Consider the following 21,894-nt stretch of genomic DNA (forward strand, 5'->3'; position numbering starts at 1 on the left):
CTGTGGTAGAAGCAGAGTCCCAAGTCCCAGGATTACAAATCTTTCTCCATGGACTTGGTCTTGCAGAGTCCGGTTAGAGGGAAGGAGGTCTCAAGAGCTACTTACAGCAAAGTCTGTCTGCTTGGGTATCCAGCCATACTCAGCTGTAGCCCCAAGATCAATCCAGGGGCCCACACAGCTAGTTTAGAGGTTATTTCTATACCCAGAGAATTGCTGAGGGTACACTTCCTTTTTTTTTTTTTTCCAGCAAGATTTTATTTATTTATTTGACAGAGAGCAGGAGAGACAGCAAGAGAGAGCACAAGCAGGGGGAGGAACAGAGGGACAGGGAGAAGCAGGCTCCCTGCTGAGCAGGGAGCCCGATGCAGGGCTCGATGCGGGGCTCAATCCTGGGACCCCGGGATCATAGCCTGAGCAGAAGGCAGCCGCCTAACTGATTGAGCCACCCAGGCGCCCCTGAGGGTACACTTCCTTGGATCCTCCTCTTCCAGCATCTTCCCCAGATGCCGAGGATACACTTTCTTTATCCACAACAGGATAACAGGGAAGAAGAAAGTGCTAAGCACATATGCTGCTTTTAATGTGTAGTTACTACTTGGCCAAAAGCATCCTGCATGTATTACTTCCTCCATAGGCATTTTGCTGGATGAATGGACCAAGAGATGTGGCAAACCTTTTGGGTGATGTTCATCCCCTCAGCCTAAAATTTCCTTTCCACAGGACGGAGGCTCTGGAAATAATGTTAACTGACACGTTTTCAAAAAGCAATTTGGCAATGTGTAGCAAGAGCCATAAAAATGTTCATACTTTTTGACCCAACACCCTCACTTCTGGGAATCTGTCCTAAGGACATTCTCCAAATGATTGATACAAACACTATGTAGTAACATGAAATGTTAATGATGTAATGATAAACAAGTCTGGAGGAACTGACCAAGAAACTGGCCAGAGATAGTAGTAGTTGTGTTAGAGTAATGAGTTTATTGGAGATTCTGTTTCTCTTTCCCAAACCTTGCATGTTAGAATATTGATTTTACCCTCCCCTGACACTCAGGGTTAATCATTCAGAAACCTGGAAGAAACAGGACTCAGGACAGTTGATGAAATTTTTTTCTTTTTTTAAAGACTTTATTTAGTTATTTGACAGAGAGAGACACAGCGAGAGCTGGAACACAAGCAGGGGGAGTGGGAGAGGGAGAAGCAGGCTTCCCGCTGAGCAGGGAGCCTGATGCGGGGCTCGATTCCAGGACCCTGGGACCATGACCTGAGCAGAAGGCAGACGCTTAACAACTGAGCCACCCAGGCGCCCCAGTTGATGAAAATTTAATAAAGGAACTAGTCTCTGTTTCCAGTCCTTTCCACCCTGGTTTCTGCAACTCTCAGTGACTCACTCAACCATTACTGAGCACCTACTTAATTGTCTAGTGAGGGAGGCAGAGTCTCAAGTACATAAGTTGCCATAAATGCAATAATAAATAGTGTGTCACAAGGAGCACAATGAAAGAAGCAACTGTCAGGAGGGAGGTGTGAATCAAGGAAGGCTTCAAAGAGGGGTGATTGGCCCATGTTCCGTTTTGAAGGTTGTCTTCCAAGACAACAGGGCTACAACACGTACTAAGGCAGAAACGCCTGGAATGCCATGGTGCCTTTAGGAACTTAAGTCTAACTCTGCAGGGCTGGAAGGAACATTGAGTGGCTGTGAAGGAATTATGGGAGAGAAGGCTTTAGTTAGATCACGCAGGGCTCCGTGCTCCAAATGGGCTTTGTGTTTTGGAGCTATCATCAGATTTGCATTTTAGAGCGATGACTCTGGCCTCGGTGGAGAGCGGACTGAAAGGGACGAGAATGGAGGCAGAAAAGAGTGAAGTCATTGGCGTCTCCTGGCTTATGCTTGGCCAGCGCCGTGCCTCCCCGGGATCGCCCTCCCTGCTCCTCCCCGAGGGCCCCGCGGGCGGCCGGGGAAGCGAGGCGTGGGGTGGCCCTGCCTGGGTGGTCTCCTGCCCCGCCCCCACCCGCGGCGCCGTCGCCTAGCAGCGGATCCGGCCGCGCGGCTCCGGGTAATTTGCGGACCCCTCAGCCAATGGGAGGGCGCCGTCCCGGCCCGCTCCCTTTTTCTGGAGCTAAGGACGCCTCCTCCTCACTGCGTTCTCCACCTCCAGCCGCGCGGGGCGTCGCGGGCCGGTAGCTCTGCCTGCACGCGGGGCCGACTGCGGCACCCCAACGCAGCCGCCGCGGCACGCCGGCACCCCACCCTCACCCACGCCGCGCCTAAGCGGCCCCGCGGAGTCCCGACGCGGGGCTCCGCGGTACCCGGGTACCAGGCCAGCTTATGGGGAATCCCAGATAACGCGGGTTGGGGGCGCGCACGCCCCCCATCCCCGCCGGCATGGCTCGGCCGCCGCCGCTCCGGGAGCTGCCCCCTGGCTATACACCCCCAGCTCGAGCCGCATCACCCCAGGTGAGTGGACGGGAAACCTGAGGGAGAAAGACCGGGACCAGGTCTTGAGACCCCCAGGTCTGTCACTCTGCGAGGTGTGATGTCTCTAAAGTGCAGGGTTATAGCCCACCCCTTAAGGGTGTGTGTGCGTCTTCTGTGTCTTCTGGGCATCTGGCCGGTGAGACTGTGTCTGGGTTTCACCTCTGTCCACCTGAGAACAGATGTGTGCATATGTATCTTATTCTCAGAAAAGTATCCGTGCCTTCCTCCGGTATGTATGGGGGGCGGGCGGGAGAGACCAGGAATAGAGTTAAATATTTTCCATCTTTGGGACTCTGTGTAGGTCCTACCTGTCCTGCATCCAGAAACCAAGAAGCTGGGGCTTGGCAGAGGGTGCACATAAGGAGAAAAGGGGAGGATTTCATGCATTGTTACAGTAATGCCTGGCTGACACTTCTCTTTCCATCCCAGATCCTAGCTGGGAGCCTGAAGGCTCCACTCTGGCTTCGTGCTTACTTCCAGGGGCTGCTCTTCTCTCTGGGCTGTGGGATCCAGAGACACTGTGGCAAAGTGCTCTTCCTGGGCCTGTTGGCCTTTGGAGCCCTGGCACTGGGTCTCCGCGTGGCCATCATTGAGACAGACCTAGAACAGCTCTGGGTGGAAGGTGAGTTGTGGACACTAGTCATAGCTGCTTGGGTATGGTGAGCCCAAGACAAGAACAGGGTGAGGAGCTGGCTACTGAGTTCTAGGGGCTCCGGCCCTGGGTCTGGAGAGGGTACATGCCTGCCAGAGCCTGGGCATCTGGGAGCAGGACTCCCTCCCACACTTGTAAATGGACATGTGCAGATGATGGAGTCCTGTGAATAGGTCTATAGAATAGTTACCTGTGAGCTTGTGTGTCTGTGTGTTTAGCAATTATTACCAACTTTTTTTTTTTTAAAGATTTTATTTATTTATTTGATAGAGAGAGACACAGTGAGAAAGGGAACACAAGCAGGGGGAGTGGGAGAGGGAGAAGCAGGCTCCCCGCAGAGCAGGGAGCCCGATGCGGGACTCGATCCCAGGACTCCAGGATCATGACCTGAGCCGAAGGCAATCGCTCAACCGACTGAGCCACCCAGGCGCCCTATTACCAACTTTTTATGTGTGTTTTTTTTTACTGCATGGCAGTGTTTGCAAAGGCAACCAAAATCTTTCAGTAGCAAGGAGAGTAAAATATGTGCTGCAATATAACATACAGTAGAATATAGAGCAGAGTATGATTACTTGAGTAAGATAAGGCAGGGAAAGATCACAGCTGATTAGGAGAGTCAAGAAAATTACAACTGGGCTGGGGAAACTGAGTAAATCATCTGGCAGGCCTCCATGGAGAGGTCCCATGCACCTAGAGTCCCGTGCACCGAGGCCCCCTGCAACCATTTAGTAGAAAAAAAGTGGCGCAGGGTCTACACTTTGAGGCAACAGCAAGGTCAGATGCAACCAAATCCTCACTTCCTAATGGAAGCATTAGGTAAAAATGATTTCTTATTAATAATTTTGGCATAACCCTCCTTTCCTGGGGGCTGGTTTCATATGCTAGCCCTTCAATAGAGTCAAACTCGGGCGCCTGGGTGGCTCAGTTGGTTAAGCGACTGCCTTCGGCTCAGGTCATGATCCTGGAGTCCCGGGATCGAGTCCCGCATCGGGCTCCCTGCTCAGCGGGGAGTCTGCTTCTCCCTCTGACCCTCCTCCCTCTCATGCTCTCTGTCTCTCATTCTCTCTCTCGCAAATAAATAAAATCTTTAAAAAAAAAAAAAAAAATAGAGTCAAACTCTCCTCTGTTCTTTCCTGGGAAATTTGCATTGGTGGGTCCCCCCAAACCTCCCCCAGACCTGGCCCACACCCAAAGGCAGGGCCAGGTTAGAATCTCACACCCTTGAGTTATTTCAAATGCTGGCAAGCCCTAGGATGCAGAGCAGATGTTTCTTGGAGCCTGCCTGCCTGCCTGTTGGGCTCCCACACCCCATCCCCACCCTACCCCAGCCCTCTGCAGGCTCACACATCCATACGCACTCTAGGCCAGCCCTGGGGTCCAGAGCAGATGTTTCTCGGTGCCTGCCTGCCTGCCTGCCCCCAGCCCCAGGACACACATGTGCATACATGCACACACACATACCCCCACCCACACCGCAGCTGCCTGGGTGGTCCCAGATGACTGTTGGATTTCCTGCCACAATAGAAGCTGTCTCCCCCCTCTTCCTCCTTCTTCATTTCCCAGATCTTTCCCATCTAAACATGGCTTGAACCTCCATGTTCCTCATCCTCTCTCCTGCTCTCCAGCACAGGACAGGCTAGATCCCACTGGATCTTTGCTGCTGTTTGTGGATGGGTGATGTAAAAGGGTGGTAGCCTATTCCGAGGCCTTTTTCCTTTCTTTCAGAATACTGCTGTGTCCCGTATCGGCTAGGGCTGGGGTGAGGTAAAAGCAGTGATCCTGACCTGATTTCTTCTCTGTACATCCGTAGTTGAGGCTTCTCCCAGCCATGCCCTAGGCAACGAGGAGCTGATCAAGGCGAGGACTAAAGAGTATTCTCTATTCCTTTCCTGTTTTGCTAATACGGAAAGCAAAGAAAGAAGCAGGACACTGGCAATCAGAGTTCAGGGTCCCCTCCAGCTTTGCCATGGTGAGAGACAGAATGTGACTCGTCCCTCCCGATCAATTGTAAAGCTAAAAGGCTCAGAGATAGATTGATCTCTAAAGTAATAAATAAATAAATAAATAAACAAACAAACAAACAAAAAAACCCCACAACATTATAGCCCAACTAGTACCTACAGGAACAATGATTGAGATGGCTTGAAATTGGAGCTGTCCCTGAAAACAAGGGACATGTATCTAGAAGGCAGGGTGAAACATCAATTGGTGGAACCACTATCCACTCAAAAACCCAAGGCTGAAACCTTGGGAGTCAGCCTCAGTTCTCCTTGCTTACCTAACTGGTTACTAAACCAGCAAATTCTTCTTTCTTAACTTCTCTCATAACAGACCCCTCCTTTTCACCCTGTGGCCATTGCTCTAGTTGAGGCCTTTCTCAGTCTCTGGTCGTACACTCCTGATTATATCATTTACTACGCTTTTCGCCACATGAAAGAGGAAAAAAGGAAGGGAGGGAGGGAGGGAGGAAGGAAGAACAGGAAATCTGGTAGTAGACAGAGCAGTTCCAGGATGGTTAATTCAGCAACCTAAGGACATCAGCAAGGACCCAGGTTCTTCCTTTCTCCTAAGCCTTCTTCAGCATGTGGGGCTTTTGTCCTCAGGCTTATCACCTCCTTGTCCCAAGTGGCTACTGCAATGGTCCCTTTTTGGAAGTGAGGGAAAATTTACCAGAAGCCCCCCAGCTGACTGCCCATTTGGTCACTTTGGCAAGAACTGTGGAGCTATGCCTAAACCATTCACTTGGCAAAAGCAGTGGAATTACTGTGATTGACTAATCAAATTTCAGCCCCTGAGGCTGGGGAGGGATCCAGCTTCTCTGAATCACTGGGCCTTTCAGAGGATGGCCAACAAAATCAAAGTCTGTTAGAGAAGTGACCAATCTTCTGCAGGACTCACCTTCTAATCTGCCTCCACACTGCCCTCCTGTGGTGTATCTAAATCTGGCCAAGTCGGTCCCCTGCTTAGAGCCCTTCCACCAGTTTCTACGAGGTTCTGGGCAGTCTCCAGAATCAAGTTCAAGCTCCTTAGCAAACATTCTAGGCCCTCCGCAACCTAACTCTTGATTTCTTCTCCAGCATTGTCTCTGCCTCACTCAGCAATGCTGAGCCTTTGACAGTTCCCTACACCTACTTGGTCCAGAATGCCTTTTCCAGACTTCTTCCCTTGGCCAATTCCTATTCATTCACAGCTCAGCTCCAGAATTTATTGTTAGGTGATGAAAAAGTCAGGTCATCTCACTTCTCTGCTCAAAACCTACCATGGCTCCCAATTCACTCAGAGAAGGACTGCATCACTACAATAGCTTACAGGCCCTTACATGTAAAATTTCTGGACCAAAGATTATGAACATTTCTCATTTCCAAATATCATACCAAATTACACTCTGGTGGTAGGTTAGAGTACACTCCTATAAGCCAGCAATGAGGGCCATCATTATTTTTATTTTGGCTAAATTGATAGATGGTAATTTATTGCTGTTTTAATTCATATTACCTATAATATAGGATTATATATATTACCATTGTAGGATTACCTATAACGTGGATTCATTTTCCATGCTGGCTAACAAGTTATAGTCTCCCTTTTGTAAAGGTATAAGTTTTTATTTATTTATTTATTTATTTATTTTTTAAAGATTTTATTTATTTATTTAACAGAGAGAGACACAGAGAGGGAACACAAGCAGGGGGAGTGGGAGAGGGAGAAGCAGGCTGCCTGCTCGGCTCGATCCCAGGACCCTGGGATCATGACCTGAGCCGAAGGCAGACACTTAACGACTGAGCCACCCAGGCACCCCCAAAAGTTTTTAAAAGATGTGTTGATTTTGATGTCTCCTTCCCCTGTTCTCCTCCTTCCTCCCCACTCAGTCTTTTTTACTCCAGTTCTTTCTCATTTTTCTGTCCCACAATCTCTTTCCCAGCAACCATTTAATAATAATTCCTTATCTGTTCCTACTTTGTGCTGGGCAGTTAAGTACTTTACCTGCATTGATTCTAATTCCACCAAGGTAGGCCCTATCCCCATTTGGCAGATGAGGAAGTTGAGGGCAGAGAGACTAAGTCATCTGCCCCAAGCACAGGCTAAATGTCAGAGCCCAAGCTCAAGGCCAGATGTGTCCAGGGCCTCTGGGTTCTCCCTTACACCTGCTGTCTCTCCTTGCCCTCACAGTACATCCCAGTTCATCTGTCCTCATGTCTGTCATCATCATTGTTGTCAGCTGAGGTTTACTTTTTCCTTTGCCTCATTTTTTTCTGAGGATTCTTTATTTTCTTTGATGTTGTATTTTACATTTCCAGTGTTTCTTTCTCTTGCTTTCTTTTTTTTTTTTTTAAAGATTTTATTTATTTATTTATTTGAGAGAGAGAGAATGAGAGAGAGCACATGAGAGTGGGGAGGGTCAGAGGGAGAAGCAGACTCCCTGCCGAGCAGGGAGCCCGATGCGGGACTCGATCCCGGGACTCCAGGATCATGACCCGAGCCAAAGGCAGTCGCTTAACCAACTGAGCCACCCAGGCGCCCCATCTCTTGCTTTCTTGATAGCTCTTTCTGGGTTCCTTCCTTCTCCTGTGCCTCCCTCCCCTCAGCAAACTCACTTACTATGAGGAGCTTATTTCTGTCCCCTCCTGTCCCTCCTTGTGGCAGCTCTGGCCTAAGCCTGGTGAAATAAACACTGCAGTGCAGGCCTGGGGAGGGGTGGGGAATCAGGGAAGGAAGAAAATGGTGGACGTGCGCAGCATGGATTAGTAAGACTGTATTTGTGAGGGAGGGCCAGGAATGTGATTTGAATGGGGAGGTGTGAGCATATGGGTAAATTTGTGTGTGGCGGGGGGTTTGCTAAGGGTGTGCAGCTCTCATGAGTGAGGAGACTATATGGGTTTGAAAAAGAGATTGGGGAGCACGACGATCACAGGTGGGGCTGGAGTCTCACAGAAGGTGTACGTGTGGGCCCCAGGGGTGGCAGGAACCCAACAGGAAGAGGCCCCAGATGTGTGGCAGCAGAACTGGGCCTAAGACCAGACCAAGTCCAGAAAGCCTCAGCGGTGGTTTGGCCCTTGCCCTTGCCCTCCTCCAAACCCCACTCAGGCCATGTCCCCTCACAGCACCCCTGCCCACCCACCCCCACAATGCAGGACTGGATGGGTGCCGAGATCAAGGAGCCTGAGGCAGGCCTGGCACTGGGCCTCCCTGTTGCCCGGACAGTGAGATCTGGGGTCTGGAACCCTTTCTTCCCCTTGGCCCACGTTGATGTCACCTCTGCCAGGTGATCCCAGGTACTTCTTACATGAGTAGAAGCAGCATGTTGACAGCATCCCACTGAAGTCTGTCTGATCCCCCCCCCCCGCCTGTGCCCCCACAGGGCCCATTATTACCAGACACTGCCATCCCTACCCTCTTGGCATAACAATTTGCAAAAAGATGTATGGCTAGAAAGCACCTGCCTGAGACAGCCTGACCCAGGAACCAGCCCTAGCACTAGACCTGCTCTGTGAGGAGACCCTCCCGTTGGCAGCCTCCCTATTGATCCCTTTTGTCCCTCCTTGTCTTCCTCACCAGAACACAGAGGGGCTGAGTGAGGGCTCCCTTACCGGGATACCTCCGTAACCCCAGCCCTGGCCCAACTCCTACTGACCTCTCATTTTGAAGTAATTTGCCCCACACCGAGCCAACCTGGTTCCTGTTTAAATCTTAGATGACACAAGAATTCCATCCAGCTGAGGTGTCTCTCACTTGCACGCAAAGCTCCAGATTCTAAGCGGAGTGCCAGGAGCTTGGGGAGTCAGCACGACCATCAAGGAAAAAGCAGGGGTTCCTCTCAGAGCACTTCTCCCACTCGTCGTGGGAGGCCTCAGCCGGCGAGGGTCCCACAGCCCCGGAGCTCGGACCCCAGCTTTCTCTCTCTGCTCTGGCAGTGGGCAGCCGGGTGAGCCAGGAGTTACATTACACCAAGGAGAAGCTGGGGGACGAGGCTGCATACACCTCCCAGATGTTGATACAGACCCCACTCCAGGAAGGGGAGAATGTCCTCACACCTGAGGCACTTGGCCTCCACCTCCAGGCAGCCCTCACCGCCAGTAAAGTGCAAGTATCACTCTATGGAAAGTGAGTCTGGCTGAGTCCCCGAGCAACTGGGAGTGAGGCGCGCTGTGGCAGGGCTGGCGTGGGAATCCGCCTCTTCTGCTGATCCCTTGCGCCCTGGCCATTTCAGGTCCTGGGATTTGAACAAAATCTGCTACAAGTCAGGAATTCCCCTAATTGAAAATGGAATGATTGAACGGGTGAGTGTCCTGAGCTGTTCTTTGAGACTGGGCCGAGGGAGAACTTTTTCTGCAAGTAGGGGAGGGCTCTGAGAGACGGGGAGGTTAAAAGTTGGGAGGTGGGGGGTTACCGAGGGCGTCCTACAGAGACTGTGGAGAAAGGAGCCCAGGGACAGGACTGATGTGGCCTGGGCTGTCCCTGGCAGATGATTGAGAAGCTGTTTCCGTGCGTGATCCTCACCCCCCTCGACTGCTTCTGGGAGGGAGCCAAACTCCAAGGGGGCTCCGCCTACTTGCCGTGAGTGCCCCACAGCCACTCCCGGGCCCTGCTTCAGCTAGGCCGGGACGCCCGCCCAGAAGAGAGGGTGGGCATAAAGAGGATGATCAAAACCTTACCAAGGGCCTAAGCCACCTGTTAGGCCGGGGCCAGAGCACAGGATGCCCCACAGCTCTCTCCACATCCCCCTTCTCCTGGCCTCTGAAGGAAAGGCAGACTTGTCTTATTTAGACAAAACAGAACAAAGAGAAAAAAAGATCCCCAGAAAGTGACTTTGCCCAAGAGAGTTAACTAGGTATGAGCTAAGCTGTTGCACAGGCCAGAAAGAAAAGCTGTTAGAGGCAGGTGTCCACGTGGTTATGTATTAGAACCAAAGGTGGATGGCTTGGGCAGGGACTGGGTGGGGCTCTTCTGGCCTTTTCCATGTATTAAGTACTGGTGTAGCCTGGGAGTTCTGGGAAGCTCAGCATTGCAGACCCTTCATACAGAGGGATGAATGAGCAGCTAGGAGGAGGGTGGGGTACAGCAGGGGTCCCCAGCAGCATTTTGGAGGGTGGGAATTGATCCTTTACCCTCACCAACCACGGGCTCTCCCCTCAGCGGCCGTCCTGACATCCAGTGGACCAACCTGGATCCAGAGCAGCTGCTGGAGGAACTGGGCCCCTTTGCCTCCCTCGAGGGCTTCCGGGAGCTGCTAGACAAGGCACAGGTGGGCCAGGCCTATGTGGGGCGGCCCTGTCTTCACCCTGACGATCTCCATTGCCCGCCTAGTGCCCCTAACCATCACGGCAAGCAGGTGGGTGCCAGCCAGGTTTGCTGGCCAGGTTTGCCAGGGAAAGGCTATTTTCCTTCTCTTTCCCCTCCTCATGTGTTCCTCTATTCTGGGAGAGAGCAAATTGTGCTCTGTGCTCTGCCTCCCATTTCCTGGACATTGTTACCCTGCCCCCATTCTGCTAGATGCCTAGACTCTTCCCTTCCCATTCAGTTTTCCTAAGGAACCCTCACGTGGTATATGAATCCCTTTGTACTTTTCTAAGCCCAGGAACGCTGGACTTCATCCAAGCAGACTTGTACAGAGAAACTGAGGACAAATGAGCTAAGCACAAGTATCATATCTAGTTTCCTGAGTGTCTCTGTGGCCCTGTGAAGTGAACCTTTTTCCAAAACCCACCAAAGTTACTCCAGCTCTTCCCAGAAGCCTATTTCCAGGCCTCTGCTTCCTCTTGTGGCCTCCTCTCTGCAGGACAAGAACTGTTCACTTTCAGAGTAGGCGAGAGGCTCAGGAGAATAGTTATGTCCACATCAGGCTACAGAGCCCCATGGCAGGCGTGACTCCTCCAGGGGCAGGAGGGGGCTCCTCCAGGGGCCCCCAGTTACCCACAGCCAGGGCCTCTCCTGTCCCCCTCCAGGCTCCCAATGTGGCTCAGGAGCTGAGTGGGGGCTGCCACGGCTTCTCCCACAAGTTTATGCACTGGCAGGAGGAATTGCTGCTGGGGGGCATCTCCAGAGACCCCCGAGGACAGCTGCTGAGGTAAGGCCTCCCTGGGGGCTGGCAAGGGGGCCCCAGGCATGGGAACCCGCACTCTGATTCCAGGCGGCTCCAGCAACCCCCCCCCCCGTTCAGCCCCCGTTGGGTGCTCCGGCCCGCTCTGACCCCCAGCTCTCCCCTACCCACCGCCAGGGCGGAGGCCCTGCAGAGCACCTTCCTGCTGATGAGTCCACGCCAGCTGTATGAGCACTTCCGAGGCGACTACCAGACGCATGACATCGGCTGGAGCGAGGAGCGGGCCGGCACAGTGCTGCAAGCCTGGCAGCGGCGCTTTGTGCAGGTCCGGGCGGAGCTGGGCAGGGGCGGTGCCCTGAGGCCGCCCCCTCCTGCCCCTCACATCCACCCCGTCTCTCCAGCTGGCTCAGGAGGCCCTGCCTCAGAATTCATCGCAGCAGATCCACGCCTTTTCCTCCACCACCCTGGATGACATCCTGCACGCCTTCTCTGAAGTCAGTGCTGCCCGCGTGGCGGGAGGCTATCTGCTCATGGTGGGTGCTGCTCCCGGCGCCCTGCCCGCCGCCGCCCGGTGCCCCCCGGGAACTGCCGTGCGAGCCTGTGCCCTCTCTCCCCACAGCTAGCCTATGCCTGTGTGACAATGCTGCGCTGGGACTGTGCCCAGTCCCAGGGTGCGGTGGGCCTTGCAGGGGTGCTGCTGGTAGCCCTGGCAGTGGCCTCGGGCCTTGGGCTCTGCGCCCTGCTTGGCATCGCCTTCAATGCTGCCACTACCCAGGTACACCAGGACTCCAGGGCAGACTCGGGGCCCACGGTCCAGGCGACTCGGTTCCTCCAGCTACCCCCCCGTGCCCCTCCAGGTGCTGCCCTTCCTGGCACTGGGCATCGGTGTGGATGACATATTCCTGCTGGCACATGCCTTCACAGAGGCCCCCCCTGGCACCCCTCTCCAGGTGAGGCCTCATCCTCCAGCCTGGGCTCGTCTGAAGCAGCTCATCATAGAGCCTCTTGGTCAGGGCGCCTGGGTGGCTCAGTGGGCTAAGTGTCCGACTCTTGATTTCGGCTGAGGTTTTGATCTCAGGGTCCTGGGATCGAGCCCCGTGTTGGGCTCTGCTCTCAGCGGGGAGCCTGCTTGAGATTCTCTCCCTCTGCACAATCCCCCTGCTCATGCTCGCCCACGCTTTCTCACTCTCTCTCAAATAAATAAATAAATGTTTAAAAAAAAAAAAGAGCCTCTTGGCTTAGGGGACCTTAGGCTGGTAACCTGTCTGTGCCTCAGTTTCCTCATCTGTAGCAGGGTGACGATAGTGCTTATGTCGTGAGGGTGTGGTGAGGATCGGTGCTAACTCCGGCTGAATGCTTGCAACAGTGCGCGTGACGTGTGTGAGCTACTCCGTAAGTGTGAGCTGCCGTGTGGTTACTGTCCCCCCTCTGCCATCCCAAGCTCCCAAGCCTCCCCTCCGCTCTACCTTGGGGACCCACGGCTCCTCCCCTGTCCTGACAGGAGCGCACAGGTGAGTGTCTGCAGCGCACGGGGACCAGCGTGGCGCTCACATCCATCAACCACATGGTGGCCTTCTTCATGGCCGCCCTCGTTCCCATCCCTGCACTGCGGGCCTTCTCCTTGCAGGTAAGACCTCAGCAAAGGGCCCCGTCGCCCGGTGGGGGCAGCCTGAAGCCGGGGGCCTGCTTCATCCAGCCTTTGCATCCCCCCTGTCCTTCCCCCAGGCAGCCATAGTGGTCGGCTGCAACTTCGCAGCCGTGATGCTTGTCTTCCCGGCGGTCCTCAGCCTGGACCTGCGCCGGCGCCGCTGCCAGCGCCTTGACGTGCTCTGCTGCTTCTCTAGGTACTGTCCCTGCGTCCCCACCCCCGGCCCGCCAGCCCTCACCTCCGGGGCCCCATCCCGTCCCCTCACCGGCACCCTCACAGACCTGTCATCCACGCTCTCTGCCTCTTCCAGGCCCTGCTCTGCTCGGGTGATTCAGATTCTGCCCCGGGAGCTAGGGGATGGGACAGGACCAGTGGGCATTGCCCACCTGACGGCCACAGTTCAAGCCTTCGCCCACTGCGAAGCCAGCAGCCAGCATGTTGTCACCATCCTGCCCCCCCGAGCCTGCTTGGTGCCCCCACCTTCCGACCCACTGGACTCTGAGCTCTTCAGCCCAGGAGGGTCCACACGGGACCTCCTAAGCCAAGAGGAGGGGACCAGGCAAAAGGCAACCTGCAGCTCCCTGCCCTGTGCCCGCTGGAGTCTTGCCCATTTCGCCCGCTATCAGTTCGCACCCTGGCTGCTCCAGGCGCACAGCAAGGTGAGGCCCCAGGCCTGGAGAAGTGGGGGGGAGCCAGGGCAGAGGCTTAGGTGTGTCTGGGCCCCCAGAAGGGCAGAGGGCCGAGCCCGCCACCTGAGCGCGCGGGGCAGGGGTGGGGGGGCATCCCTGGGCCTCCAGCTTGGTTGCCGTTTCCCACAGGCCATGGTGCTGGTGCTCTTTGGGGCTCTTCTGGGCCTGAGCCTCTACGGAGCCACCCTGGTGCAGGACGGGCTGGCCCTGACGGATGTGGTGCCTCGGGGCACCAAGGAGCATGCCTTCCTGAGCGCCCAGCTCAGGTACTTCTCCCTGTACGAGGTGGCCCTGGTGACACAGGGTGGCTTTGACTACGCCCACTCCCAACGCGCCCTCTTTGATCTGCACCAGCGCTTCAGTTCTCTCAAGGCCGTGCTGCCCCCCCCTGCCACCCAGGCGCCCCGCACCTGGCTGCACTATTACCGGAACTGGCTACAGGGTGAGAGGCAAGGCAGTTGGCAGGGAGGGCTGCCGCAGGCCCGAGCCCCTGGGGCCACAGGCTAATGCACACTCCCTCGTTCTCCCCTAGGGATCCAGGCTGCCTTTGACCAGGACTGGGCTTCCGGGCGCATCAGCCACCACTCGTGCCGCAACGGCTCCGAGGATGGGGCGCTGGCCTACAAGCTGCTCATCCAGACCGGGGATACCCAAGAGCCTCTGGATTTCAGCCAGGTTGGAAGCGGGGCTGGAAGGGTCGGGATGCAGGGAGGGCCTCTAGGCCTCGTGGGCCCAGACCTTCAGCCCTCTCTGCCTCTGCAGCTGACCACAAGGAAGCTGGTAGATAAGGAGGGGCTGATTCCACCCGAGCTCTTCTACGTGGGGCTGACCATGTGGGTAAGCAGTGACCCGCTGGGCCTGGCGGCCTCACAGGCCAACTTCTATCCCCCACCTCCCGAGTGGCTACATGACAAGTACGACACCACCGGGGAGAACCTTCGCAGTGAGTCCCAAGGGGGTGGGGCGGGGGCCGGCGGGGGGAGCCCAGCAAGAGCCTCAGCCTGGGCCCACACAGGCCCTACCCTAAGGCCCTGCCCACTGCTCTCCGTGCTCACTGGCCACCCCCCCTTCCCTGCTACCCCTTACCCTCCACAGTCCCCGCAGCCCAGCCCCTGGAATTTGCCCAGTTCCCCTTCCTACTGCATGGCCTCCAGAAGACCGCGGACTTCGTGGAGGCCATCGAGGGGGCCCGGGCAGCGTGCGCCGAGGCAGGCCGGGCCGGGGTGCGTGCCTACCCCACCGGCTCCCCCTTCCTCTTCTGGGAGCAATATCTGGGCCTGCGGCGCTACTTCCTGCTGGCTATCTGCATCCTGCTGGTATGCACTTTCCTCGTCTGTGCCCTCCTGCTGCTCAACCCCTGGACGGCCGGCCTCATAGTGAGTCCTCGCAGGGATGAGGCGAGAGAGACCCATGGCTCCCCGACCCTGCCCCACCCTGCCCATCGTCCCTTCTCCCAGGAGCCCTGGGTGAGCCCTGCCTTCCCCAGGTACTGGTCCTGGCGATGATGACTGTGGAGCTCTTTGGCATCATGGGTTTCCTGGGCATCAAACTGAGTGCCATCCCCGTGGTGATCCTTGTGGCCTCTGTAGGCATTGGTGTTGAGTTCACGGTCCACGTGGCTCTGGTGAGCACAGGCACTGGGGGAGGGGTGGACCAGCTGATTCAGTATTCAACAAATATTTATTAAGCACCTACTATGTGCTAGGTACTATTTAAGAACTGGTTTCGAGTCCCTGTTCAGGCACACCCCCCCGAAAAAAGAACTGGGGATATAGGGGCGCCTGGCTAGCTCCTTTGGTAGAGCGTGTGACTCCTGATCTCAGGGACATGAGTTGGAGCCCCACGCTGGGCAGAGAGATTACTTAAATAAATAAACTTAAAAAAAAAGAATTGGGGTGCAATAGCAATACAGACAGGCTTTACCTTCAAGGAGATTATATCCTATAGTGTAGAGATAAACAATAAACATATAAATAAATAAATAAATAAATAAGCAGCCATTTCAGCAGAGAGGAGGGGACAAAGGCCTGACCGAAATGGGGACAGAATGGAAGGTGAGAAAATGGGAACCAGTAGTTTTTTGGATGGTTTTACTGTGAAGGGATCAGAGAAACAGGATGGTAGCCAGATGGCAACGTGAGTAAAGGAGGGATTCTTCCGAGACAGAGCCTCGGCCTCTCCCAAAGCTCTGGGTTCTCTGGCCGAGGAGGAGTGGGAGCTGGGAGCACCGACACAAGGCTGGCTAGACCCCACAAACAGCTCCCTTCCTTTTCCCCCCATAATAGCCCTGTCCTTCTGATTACAAGAACGATATACACTCCCTAGAGGGGGGCAAAGTCAGCATGCGGAGAAGTACAAAGAAAGAATTAGAAATCCTCTGAAATCCCATCCGAACAAGTAACTGTGACCACTTTCGTGTCCATCCTGCTGGACTTCTGGACCGGGATCAGCAAACTTTTTCTGTAGAGAGCCAGACAGCAAATATCTTAGGCGTGGCAGGCCAGAGTCCCCGCGGGCTCCTGCCATGGTAACACTGAAGCAGCCACAGACAATAATATGTCCATGGATGGATGCGTGTGGCTGCGTGTCACCTAAACTTTATTTACAAAAACGGGTGACGGGCTTTGTTTGCCAACTATTCTAGACTTCTGTGTCTCACCGGATACGTATCCGGTGTTACCTAAATAGACTCATGCATACTTCCTGGACAGTTCCCAGCTCAGTCTACCTGGCCCGGGAGCCCTAGGGACAGATGAGAAGTTGGGGGCCTGGCTGGCCAAGGAGCAGCTACAGGGCCTCTCTGCCCCCCCAGGGCTTCCTGACCACCCAGGGTAGCCGGAACCTGCGGGCTGCCTGTGCCCTAGAGTGCACATTTGCTCCAGTGACCGATGGGGCCGTCTCCACATTGCTGGGTCTGCTCATGCTTGCTGGGTCCAACTTTGACTTCATCATAAGGTAGGGGAGGGCTGGGGCGGGGAGGTGCAGCCTGCCTGCGCTGGCCACAGGGGCTGCCCGGGCTGACCACCTGCCCCCACACAGGTACTTTTTCGTGGTGCTAACAGTGCTCACGCTCCTGGGCCTCCTCCATGGGCTCGTGCTGCTGCCCGTGCTGCTGTCCATCCTGGGCCCCCCACCAGAGGTGACCATACCCTCCCCCCTGCTCCCAGCCCAGGGGATGGCGTGGGACAGGCGAGGGAAGAGTCAGAGCCAGAAAAAATATCTCCTCAGTGGCCAAAAGACAGGACTCAACTCACAAGGACCCTCCCTATGAGATCAGCTGAGGGTGGTAGCCTCTCCCTTGGCCCCAACACCATGTCCCTGCCCCTCAGCTTTCCTGGCTTCTTTATGGGACCCACCTTGGCGTTTAGGATCCACAGCAAGGTGCAGGGTTTGTCCTAGGCCTTAACGTCCTGTCCCTTGTCAGCTCTGGATCCTTCTGGAAGCCAACAAGGGCAACAGCTTCCCAACGATCATGGTGACACACGAGTGAGCTGCTGAAGGGGACTAAGGTCCCGGGACCCCTGGGCTCACTGGGACTGGTGTCTTCCCCCAGGTGGTACAGATGTACAAGGAGAGCCCGGAGGTCCTCAGCCCCCCAGCTCCACAGGAAGGAGGGCTCAGGTGGGGGTTGTCCCCCACCCTGCCCCAGAGCTTTGCCAGAGTGACTACCTCCGTGACGGTGGCCCTCCACCCACCCCCACTGCCTGGTGCCTACATCCATCCAGCCTCCGATGAGCCCCCTTGGTCCCCTGTTGCCACACCAGCTGCCAGCGCCCCTAGCAGCCTCAGTTCTAGGGGACCATGTCCAGCCACTGGGTGAAAGAGTGCCTGAAGCCTGGAGACCCTGCTTGGGCCACGTGAAGTCACTGGGAAGCAATGGGTGGGTTATTGACTGCAGGACGGACTCCCGGAGAGCCTGGCTGCCACTGTCCGCCTGCATGCCGTCCCCTGCCTTAGCCGTCCCAGACCTCCCTGCTGCCATTCGAGACCACCAGCCTCTGGGCTCAGAGCATCTCGCACGCCGGGTTCTGTGTGCCTGGGCCTGTCCGGGTGCGGGGAGAAGCCAGCAATTCGGGCTGCAGTTGGCCCTCCCCCCCCCGTGCCCCGCGCCACCCCCCCTTGCTACTGGCCCCTAGCAGACCAAGACGGAGGAGCCCTCTAGCACCCTTTGCGAGGCCTGGCCCCCCACGCTTGGTAACTCCTGAGTAGGCTGTCTGCATCTCTGTCCACATCCTACCACATAAATTATTTATATGAAGATGTTTATTTTTGTAGTTTGTATAGATGTTAGCTACGCTGAAAGTTCTATTTTTAAAGAGTGAAATATATTCTATATGAACTCATCTCAATTGACTTTGGTGCTTTTCTTTTGAACAAACGGGAGTTTGAGAGTAAAGAGATGTCCTAGTCTAAGTTCCTGGGGCTGCTCTAGTAGCACCTGGGAAAGGCCCCATTTTTGTCACATAATTTGGGTCTATTTACCCACCTGGCAAGTGAAGATGATGTTCAGCAAACATGTTGATCATATAGTTGGTAAGAGGACCTGGGTTAAGTGCTTAGTATATGAAATGATATAAATGTTTTTGTTGTCAAACTCTACTGTGTGGCTTTCAGAGCTATCATAATCCAGCCCTGCACACCTCTCCAGCTCATTGCCCACCCTTCTGTTTCAGCAGCATGGGGGGCATGGGTGGAGGGCCAGAGCCAGGCAACAGGTAGAAGGTGAGGAGGAAGCAGATAGGGAAAGCAGCCAGCTGAAGCAGAGGTGGAAATAGCAGGGTCTGGGGAGATATTTTAGATTTATGTCTAGACCAACCTAAGGCAAGAGGCCTCTGCAAGTCAGCTGTCTGGTGCCCCAGAGGCATCTCTGGCCAGACAGCCAGGGGATGGATGAGTGCGGGAACTGTTCAGAAATTGAGATTGTGCTAGCAGCCAATGAGGTGCTGTATTTAAGCTGTTCGTTCTGTGATGTCATATAGCCCCACTGTACAGAGGCCTTGAAGATTCTGGCTACACCACAGGCTAGAATAGAGTACCTCCCCCCTAGGAAGTGGGAGAGGCCTTTTATTGCCCTTCCCCAACTATTCCAGGGCTCAGTCTCAAGAGACACAAATATCCACCCTGTGTTCCAGTCACCCACTCACCAGGAACAACCCCACCTTAAGAGCACTGCCTTCTCATATCCCTCCCCCCAGGCTAAAGGCCAGAAAATCACGTTCCGACTAAATATGAAATTAATTAATTAAATACATAAACAAACTTACAGCAGTTGAATCAACACTAAAATACCTAGGGGCACCTGCGTGGCTCAGTTGGTTAAGCGTCTGCCTTCAGCTCGGGTCATGGTCCCAGAGTCCTGGGATCAAGTCCCACATCGGGCTCCCTGCTCAGTGGGGAGCCTGCTCCCTCTCCCTCTGCCGCTCCCCCTGCTTGTGTGTGCTCGCTCTCTCTCGCTCTCTCTGTGTCAAATAAAAAAAATCTTTTTTTAAAAACACTAAAATGGGGCTCCTGGGTGGCTCAGTTGGTTAAGCGACTGCCTTCAGCTCGGGTCATGATCCCAGGGTCCTGGGATCGAGCCCCGCATCGGCCTCCCTGCTCCTCAAGGAGCCTGCTTCTTCTGGAGCCTGCTTCTCCCTCTCCCTCTGCCTGCCGCTCCACCTGCTTGTGCTTTCTCTCTGTCAAATAAATAAATAAAATCTTTACTAAATAAATAAATACACTAAAATGCCAGGCGCCTGGGTGGCTCAGTTGGTTAAGTGACTGCCTTCGGCTCAGGTCATGATCCTGGAGTCCCAGGATCGAGTCCCACATCAGGCTCCCCACTTGGTGGGGAGTCTGCTTCTCCCTTTGACCCCCCCCCATGCTCTCTCTCTCTCATCCTCTCTCAAATAAATTTTAAAAATCATAAAAAAAAAAAAAAAAAGCAGGGGCGCCTGGGTGGCTCAGTTGTTAAGCGTCTGCCTTCGGCTCAGGTCATGATCCCAGGGTTCTGGGATCGAGCCCCACGTTGGGCTCCCTGCTCCGCGGGAAGGCTGCTTCTCCCTCTCCCACTCCCCCTGCTTGTGTTCCCTCTCTCGCTGTCTCTCTCTGTGTCAAATAAATAAATAAAATCTTTAAAAAAACAAAAAACAAAAAACAAAAAAAAAACACCAAAATGCCTAAAAAGACCTAAAAGAAGTGAATAGTTGGCTTTGAACCTAGAGTAGGGGGTGCATCCAGTATGCGCCAGGGATGGAGGCTGGATTTCAGTCCGGCCGTGTTTGGGTCACTATGGAGCAGCTTTTGGGTGGAGCAGGAGAGCTCACCTAGCTGGAATAGTGTCAAAGATGTCAGCCCACCGTGCCACTTACAAGCAGAGTGGCCTAGAAAAGCTAGCTAACATCACTGTGCTGTGTCTTCATCTATGAAATGGGAAGATCAGAGCCTATCCTGTAGGGTGCTATTTTTTTTCCCCTCAGGATTTTCAATGAAATCATTTATGTAAGAAATAACCTGGTATCTCATAAGTGCTCTCCAGTTTTTTGGGGTTTTTTTAAAGATTTTATTTATTTGACAGAGAGAGACAGTGAGAGAGGGAACACAGCAGGGGGAGTGGGAGAGGGAGAAGCAGGCTTCCCGCTGAGCAAGGAGCCCGATGTGGGGCTCGATCCCAGGACCCTGGGACCATGACCTGAGCCGAAGGCAGACGCTTAATGACTGAGCCACCCAGGCGCCCCAGTGCTCTCCAGTTTTGTAGTTTTGTAGCTATTAGCTGTGCTGAAAGTTTTTGCTCTGATTGCTTAGGGAATAACCCTGAATCATGGAAGTGCGTCCTGGTGTGGTAGCAACTGAATGGATTTCCAGCCAGTTGGAGTTGGACTGTCCCAAGAATTGTCAGGCCAGAGGCACGAATCACATTCAGTCCCAGAGACAAGTCCCAGGGCTTGCAGGGCAGCCCACCCTGTGTGGCACCTCACACTACTCAGTCCTCTGACTTCAATACCCTTTCATGGCTCCCCATCATGGACAAGATAAAATCCAAGCCCTTTCCAGAGGCAACTCGCTCTAGCCTCTGCCATCACTCCAGCTCTCTCCCAGACAGTGCCCAGCCAGACTCCCACCCTCATTCAGACACGCTACACTCTAGGCAGGCTGAATTACTTTTGGTGTGCATCTCCTATGATTTCACATAGGCAGTTCCCTCTGCTAAGAACACTTTTCCTCCTTGATGGAGCCATCCTTTAATAAATAAATTGGATGATGGGGCGCCTGGGTGGCTCAGTCGTTAAGTGTCTGCCTTCTGCTCAGGTCATGATCCGAGTCCTGGAATCATCGAGCCCCACATCAGGCTCCTTGCTCAGCAGGAAGCCTGCTTCTTCCTCTCCCACTCCCCCTGCTTGTGTTCTTGCTCTCGCTTTCTCTCTCTGTCAAATACATAAATAAAATCTAAATAAATAAATAAATTGGATGCCATCTCTTGCAAGAGGGGTAGTGATGTGCCTCCCCGGAGGTCCCATGGCCCCTGAGTGTCTTTGCTCTACCGTTTCTGCTTCTGTCCCAGCACGGGGCGGGGGGGGGGGGGGGTCCCTGCGGGTGTGCAATGATAAGACGGCACCTCAACAATTGGGACTAACAGTCCACCCCGGTATAGGGCTCGACACCGGCCCGGCACCAGCGGGAAGCACCCTTACCTCTCTAGGCAAACCTGGCGCGGGTTCCCGTGCAGACCGCAGAGCACTCCTGGCGCCTCCCGCCGCGACAGCTGGTGTCTCCCACCAGCCGGGAGCCGCCTGTGATTTGCATACCCATGGTGCACCACGAAGGGACAGTTTCACGCTGCCGGAGTTCCAGCCCCACGGAGATTTGTGCACTGTTGTAGGGCATACTGCCTGTTAGAAATACATGATCCGTACAAATTCCAGGCAGGGAGCACGAACCGTGCAGACACTGAACAACCATAAGTGTGCTAAGTGTTGTATTGTTCTAGGTGGTTCCAAGCAGGAGTGTGAGAGTATACTCTGGTTTCTCTTCAGATCGTATAAATCTTTCGCCTTTTACTAAAGATTTCCGTGGAGAGAAACAGTTGTGAGTTTTTACTCAATTTTTTGAGGCCTCTTTGAACGAGGCGTTTTCTTTAATGGTTTAAAAAACAGATCTGAAAGTTTTGACTCATCTAGTTATAACAGAAACTACATTGAAAATCCAACTTAGAGTTTGTTTATCTATAAAGGGATTTACGTTCCAAATTGGTGCTATGTGAGGATATTCCGGACAAAACGTCCTTGCGCGTTAATACTTTTCGGGAGGGGAAGGACCAGGAAGAGAAGGTAGATAGAAGTCATTCATGTTTCTCCCAATATTTTTGGCTTGAAATACAGCAGGAAGGGTAAGCTCAGTAGTTCCCTACCT

At 54.2% G+C, this 21,894-nt stretch overlaps 1 protein-coding gene and 1 non-coding gene across 19 annotated transcripts; both read left to right on the top strand.

The window, feature by feature from the left end:
* Positions 1–494: 494 nt before the first annotated feature.
* On the top strand, positions 495–17,845 carry PTCH2 (patched 2). Of its 18 annotated transcripts, none has more exons than XM_064589237.1 (22): positions 495–2,458; positions 2,960–3,101; positions 9,044–9,233; positions 9,340–9,409; positions 9,595–9,686; positions 10,266–10,461; positions 11,075–11,196; positions 11,347–11,494; positions 11,571–11,702; positions 11,789–11,944; positions 12,027–12,119; positions 12,671–12,796; positions 12,895–13,013; positions 13,128–13,476; positions 13,636–13,948; positions 14,039–14,181; positions 14,269–14,449; positions 14,602–14,882; positions 14,993–15,130; positions 16,319–16,461; positions 16,546–16,645; positions 17,060–17,845. In XM_064589237.1, exons 1-22 carry the CDS (start codon positions 2,387–2,389, stop codon positions 17,324–17,326), a joined length of 3,573 nt encoding a protein of 1,190 aa, XP_064445307.1. In that variant the 5' UTR covers positions 495–2,386; the 3' UTR covers positions 17,327–17,845. The 18 variants fall into 18 exon arrangements, 16 of the variants coding, with proteins under 16 accessions (XP_064445307.1, XP_045753792.1, XP_045753794.1 ...); XM_045897836.3 differs by having other exon boundaries at positions 496–2,458; positions 2,909–3,101; XM_045897838.3 differs by lacking the exon at positions 2,960–3,101 and having other exon boundaries at positions 498–2,458.
* Positions 17,846–21,498: 3,653 nt separating this feature from the next.
* Positions 21,499–21,614, top strand: LOC123860593 (U5 spliceosomal RNA). Its single transcript, XR_006794722.1, has one exon. It is a non-coding gene; the product is annotated as a U5 spliceosomal RNA (small nuclear RNA).
* The last annotated feature ends 280 nt before the right edge of the window (positions 21,615–21,894 follow it).

The sequence above is a fragment of the Mirounga angustirostris genome, unplaced genomic scaffold, assembly GCF_029215605.1.
Source record: "Mirounga angustirostris isolate CCGP_5_RB_7025 unplaced genomic scaffold, mMirAng1.0.hap1 SCAF_4, whole genome shotgun sequence".
Taxonomy (NCBI): domain Eukaryota; kingdom Metazoa; phylum Chordata; class Mammalia; order Carnivora; family Phocidae; genus Mirounga; species Mirounga angustirostris.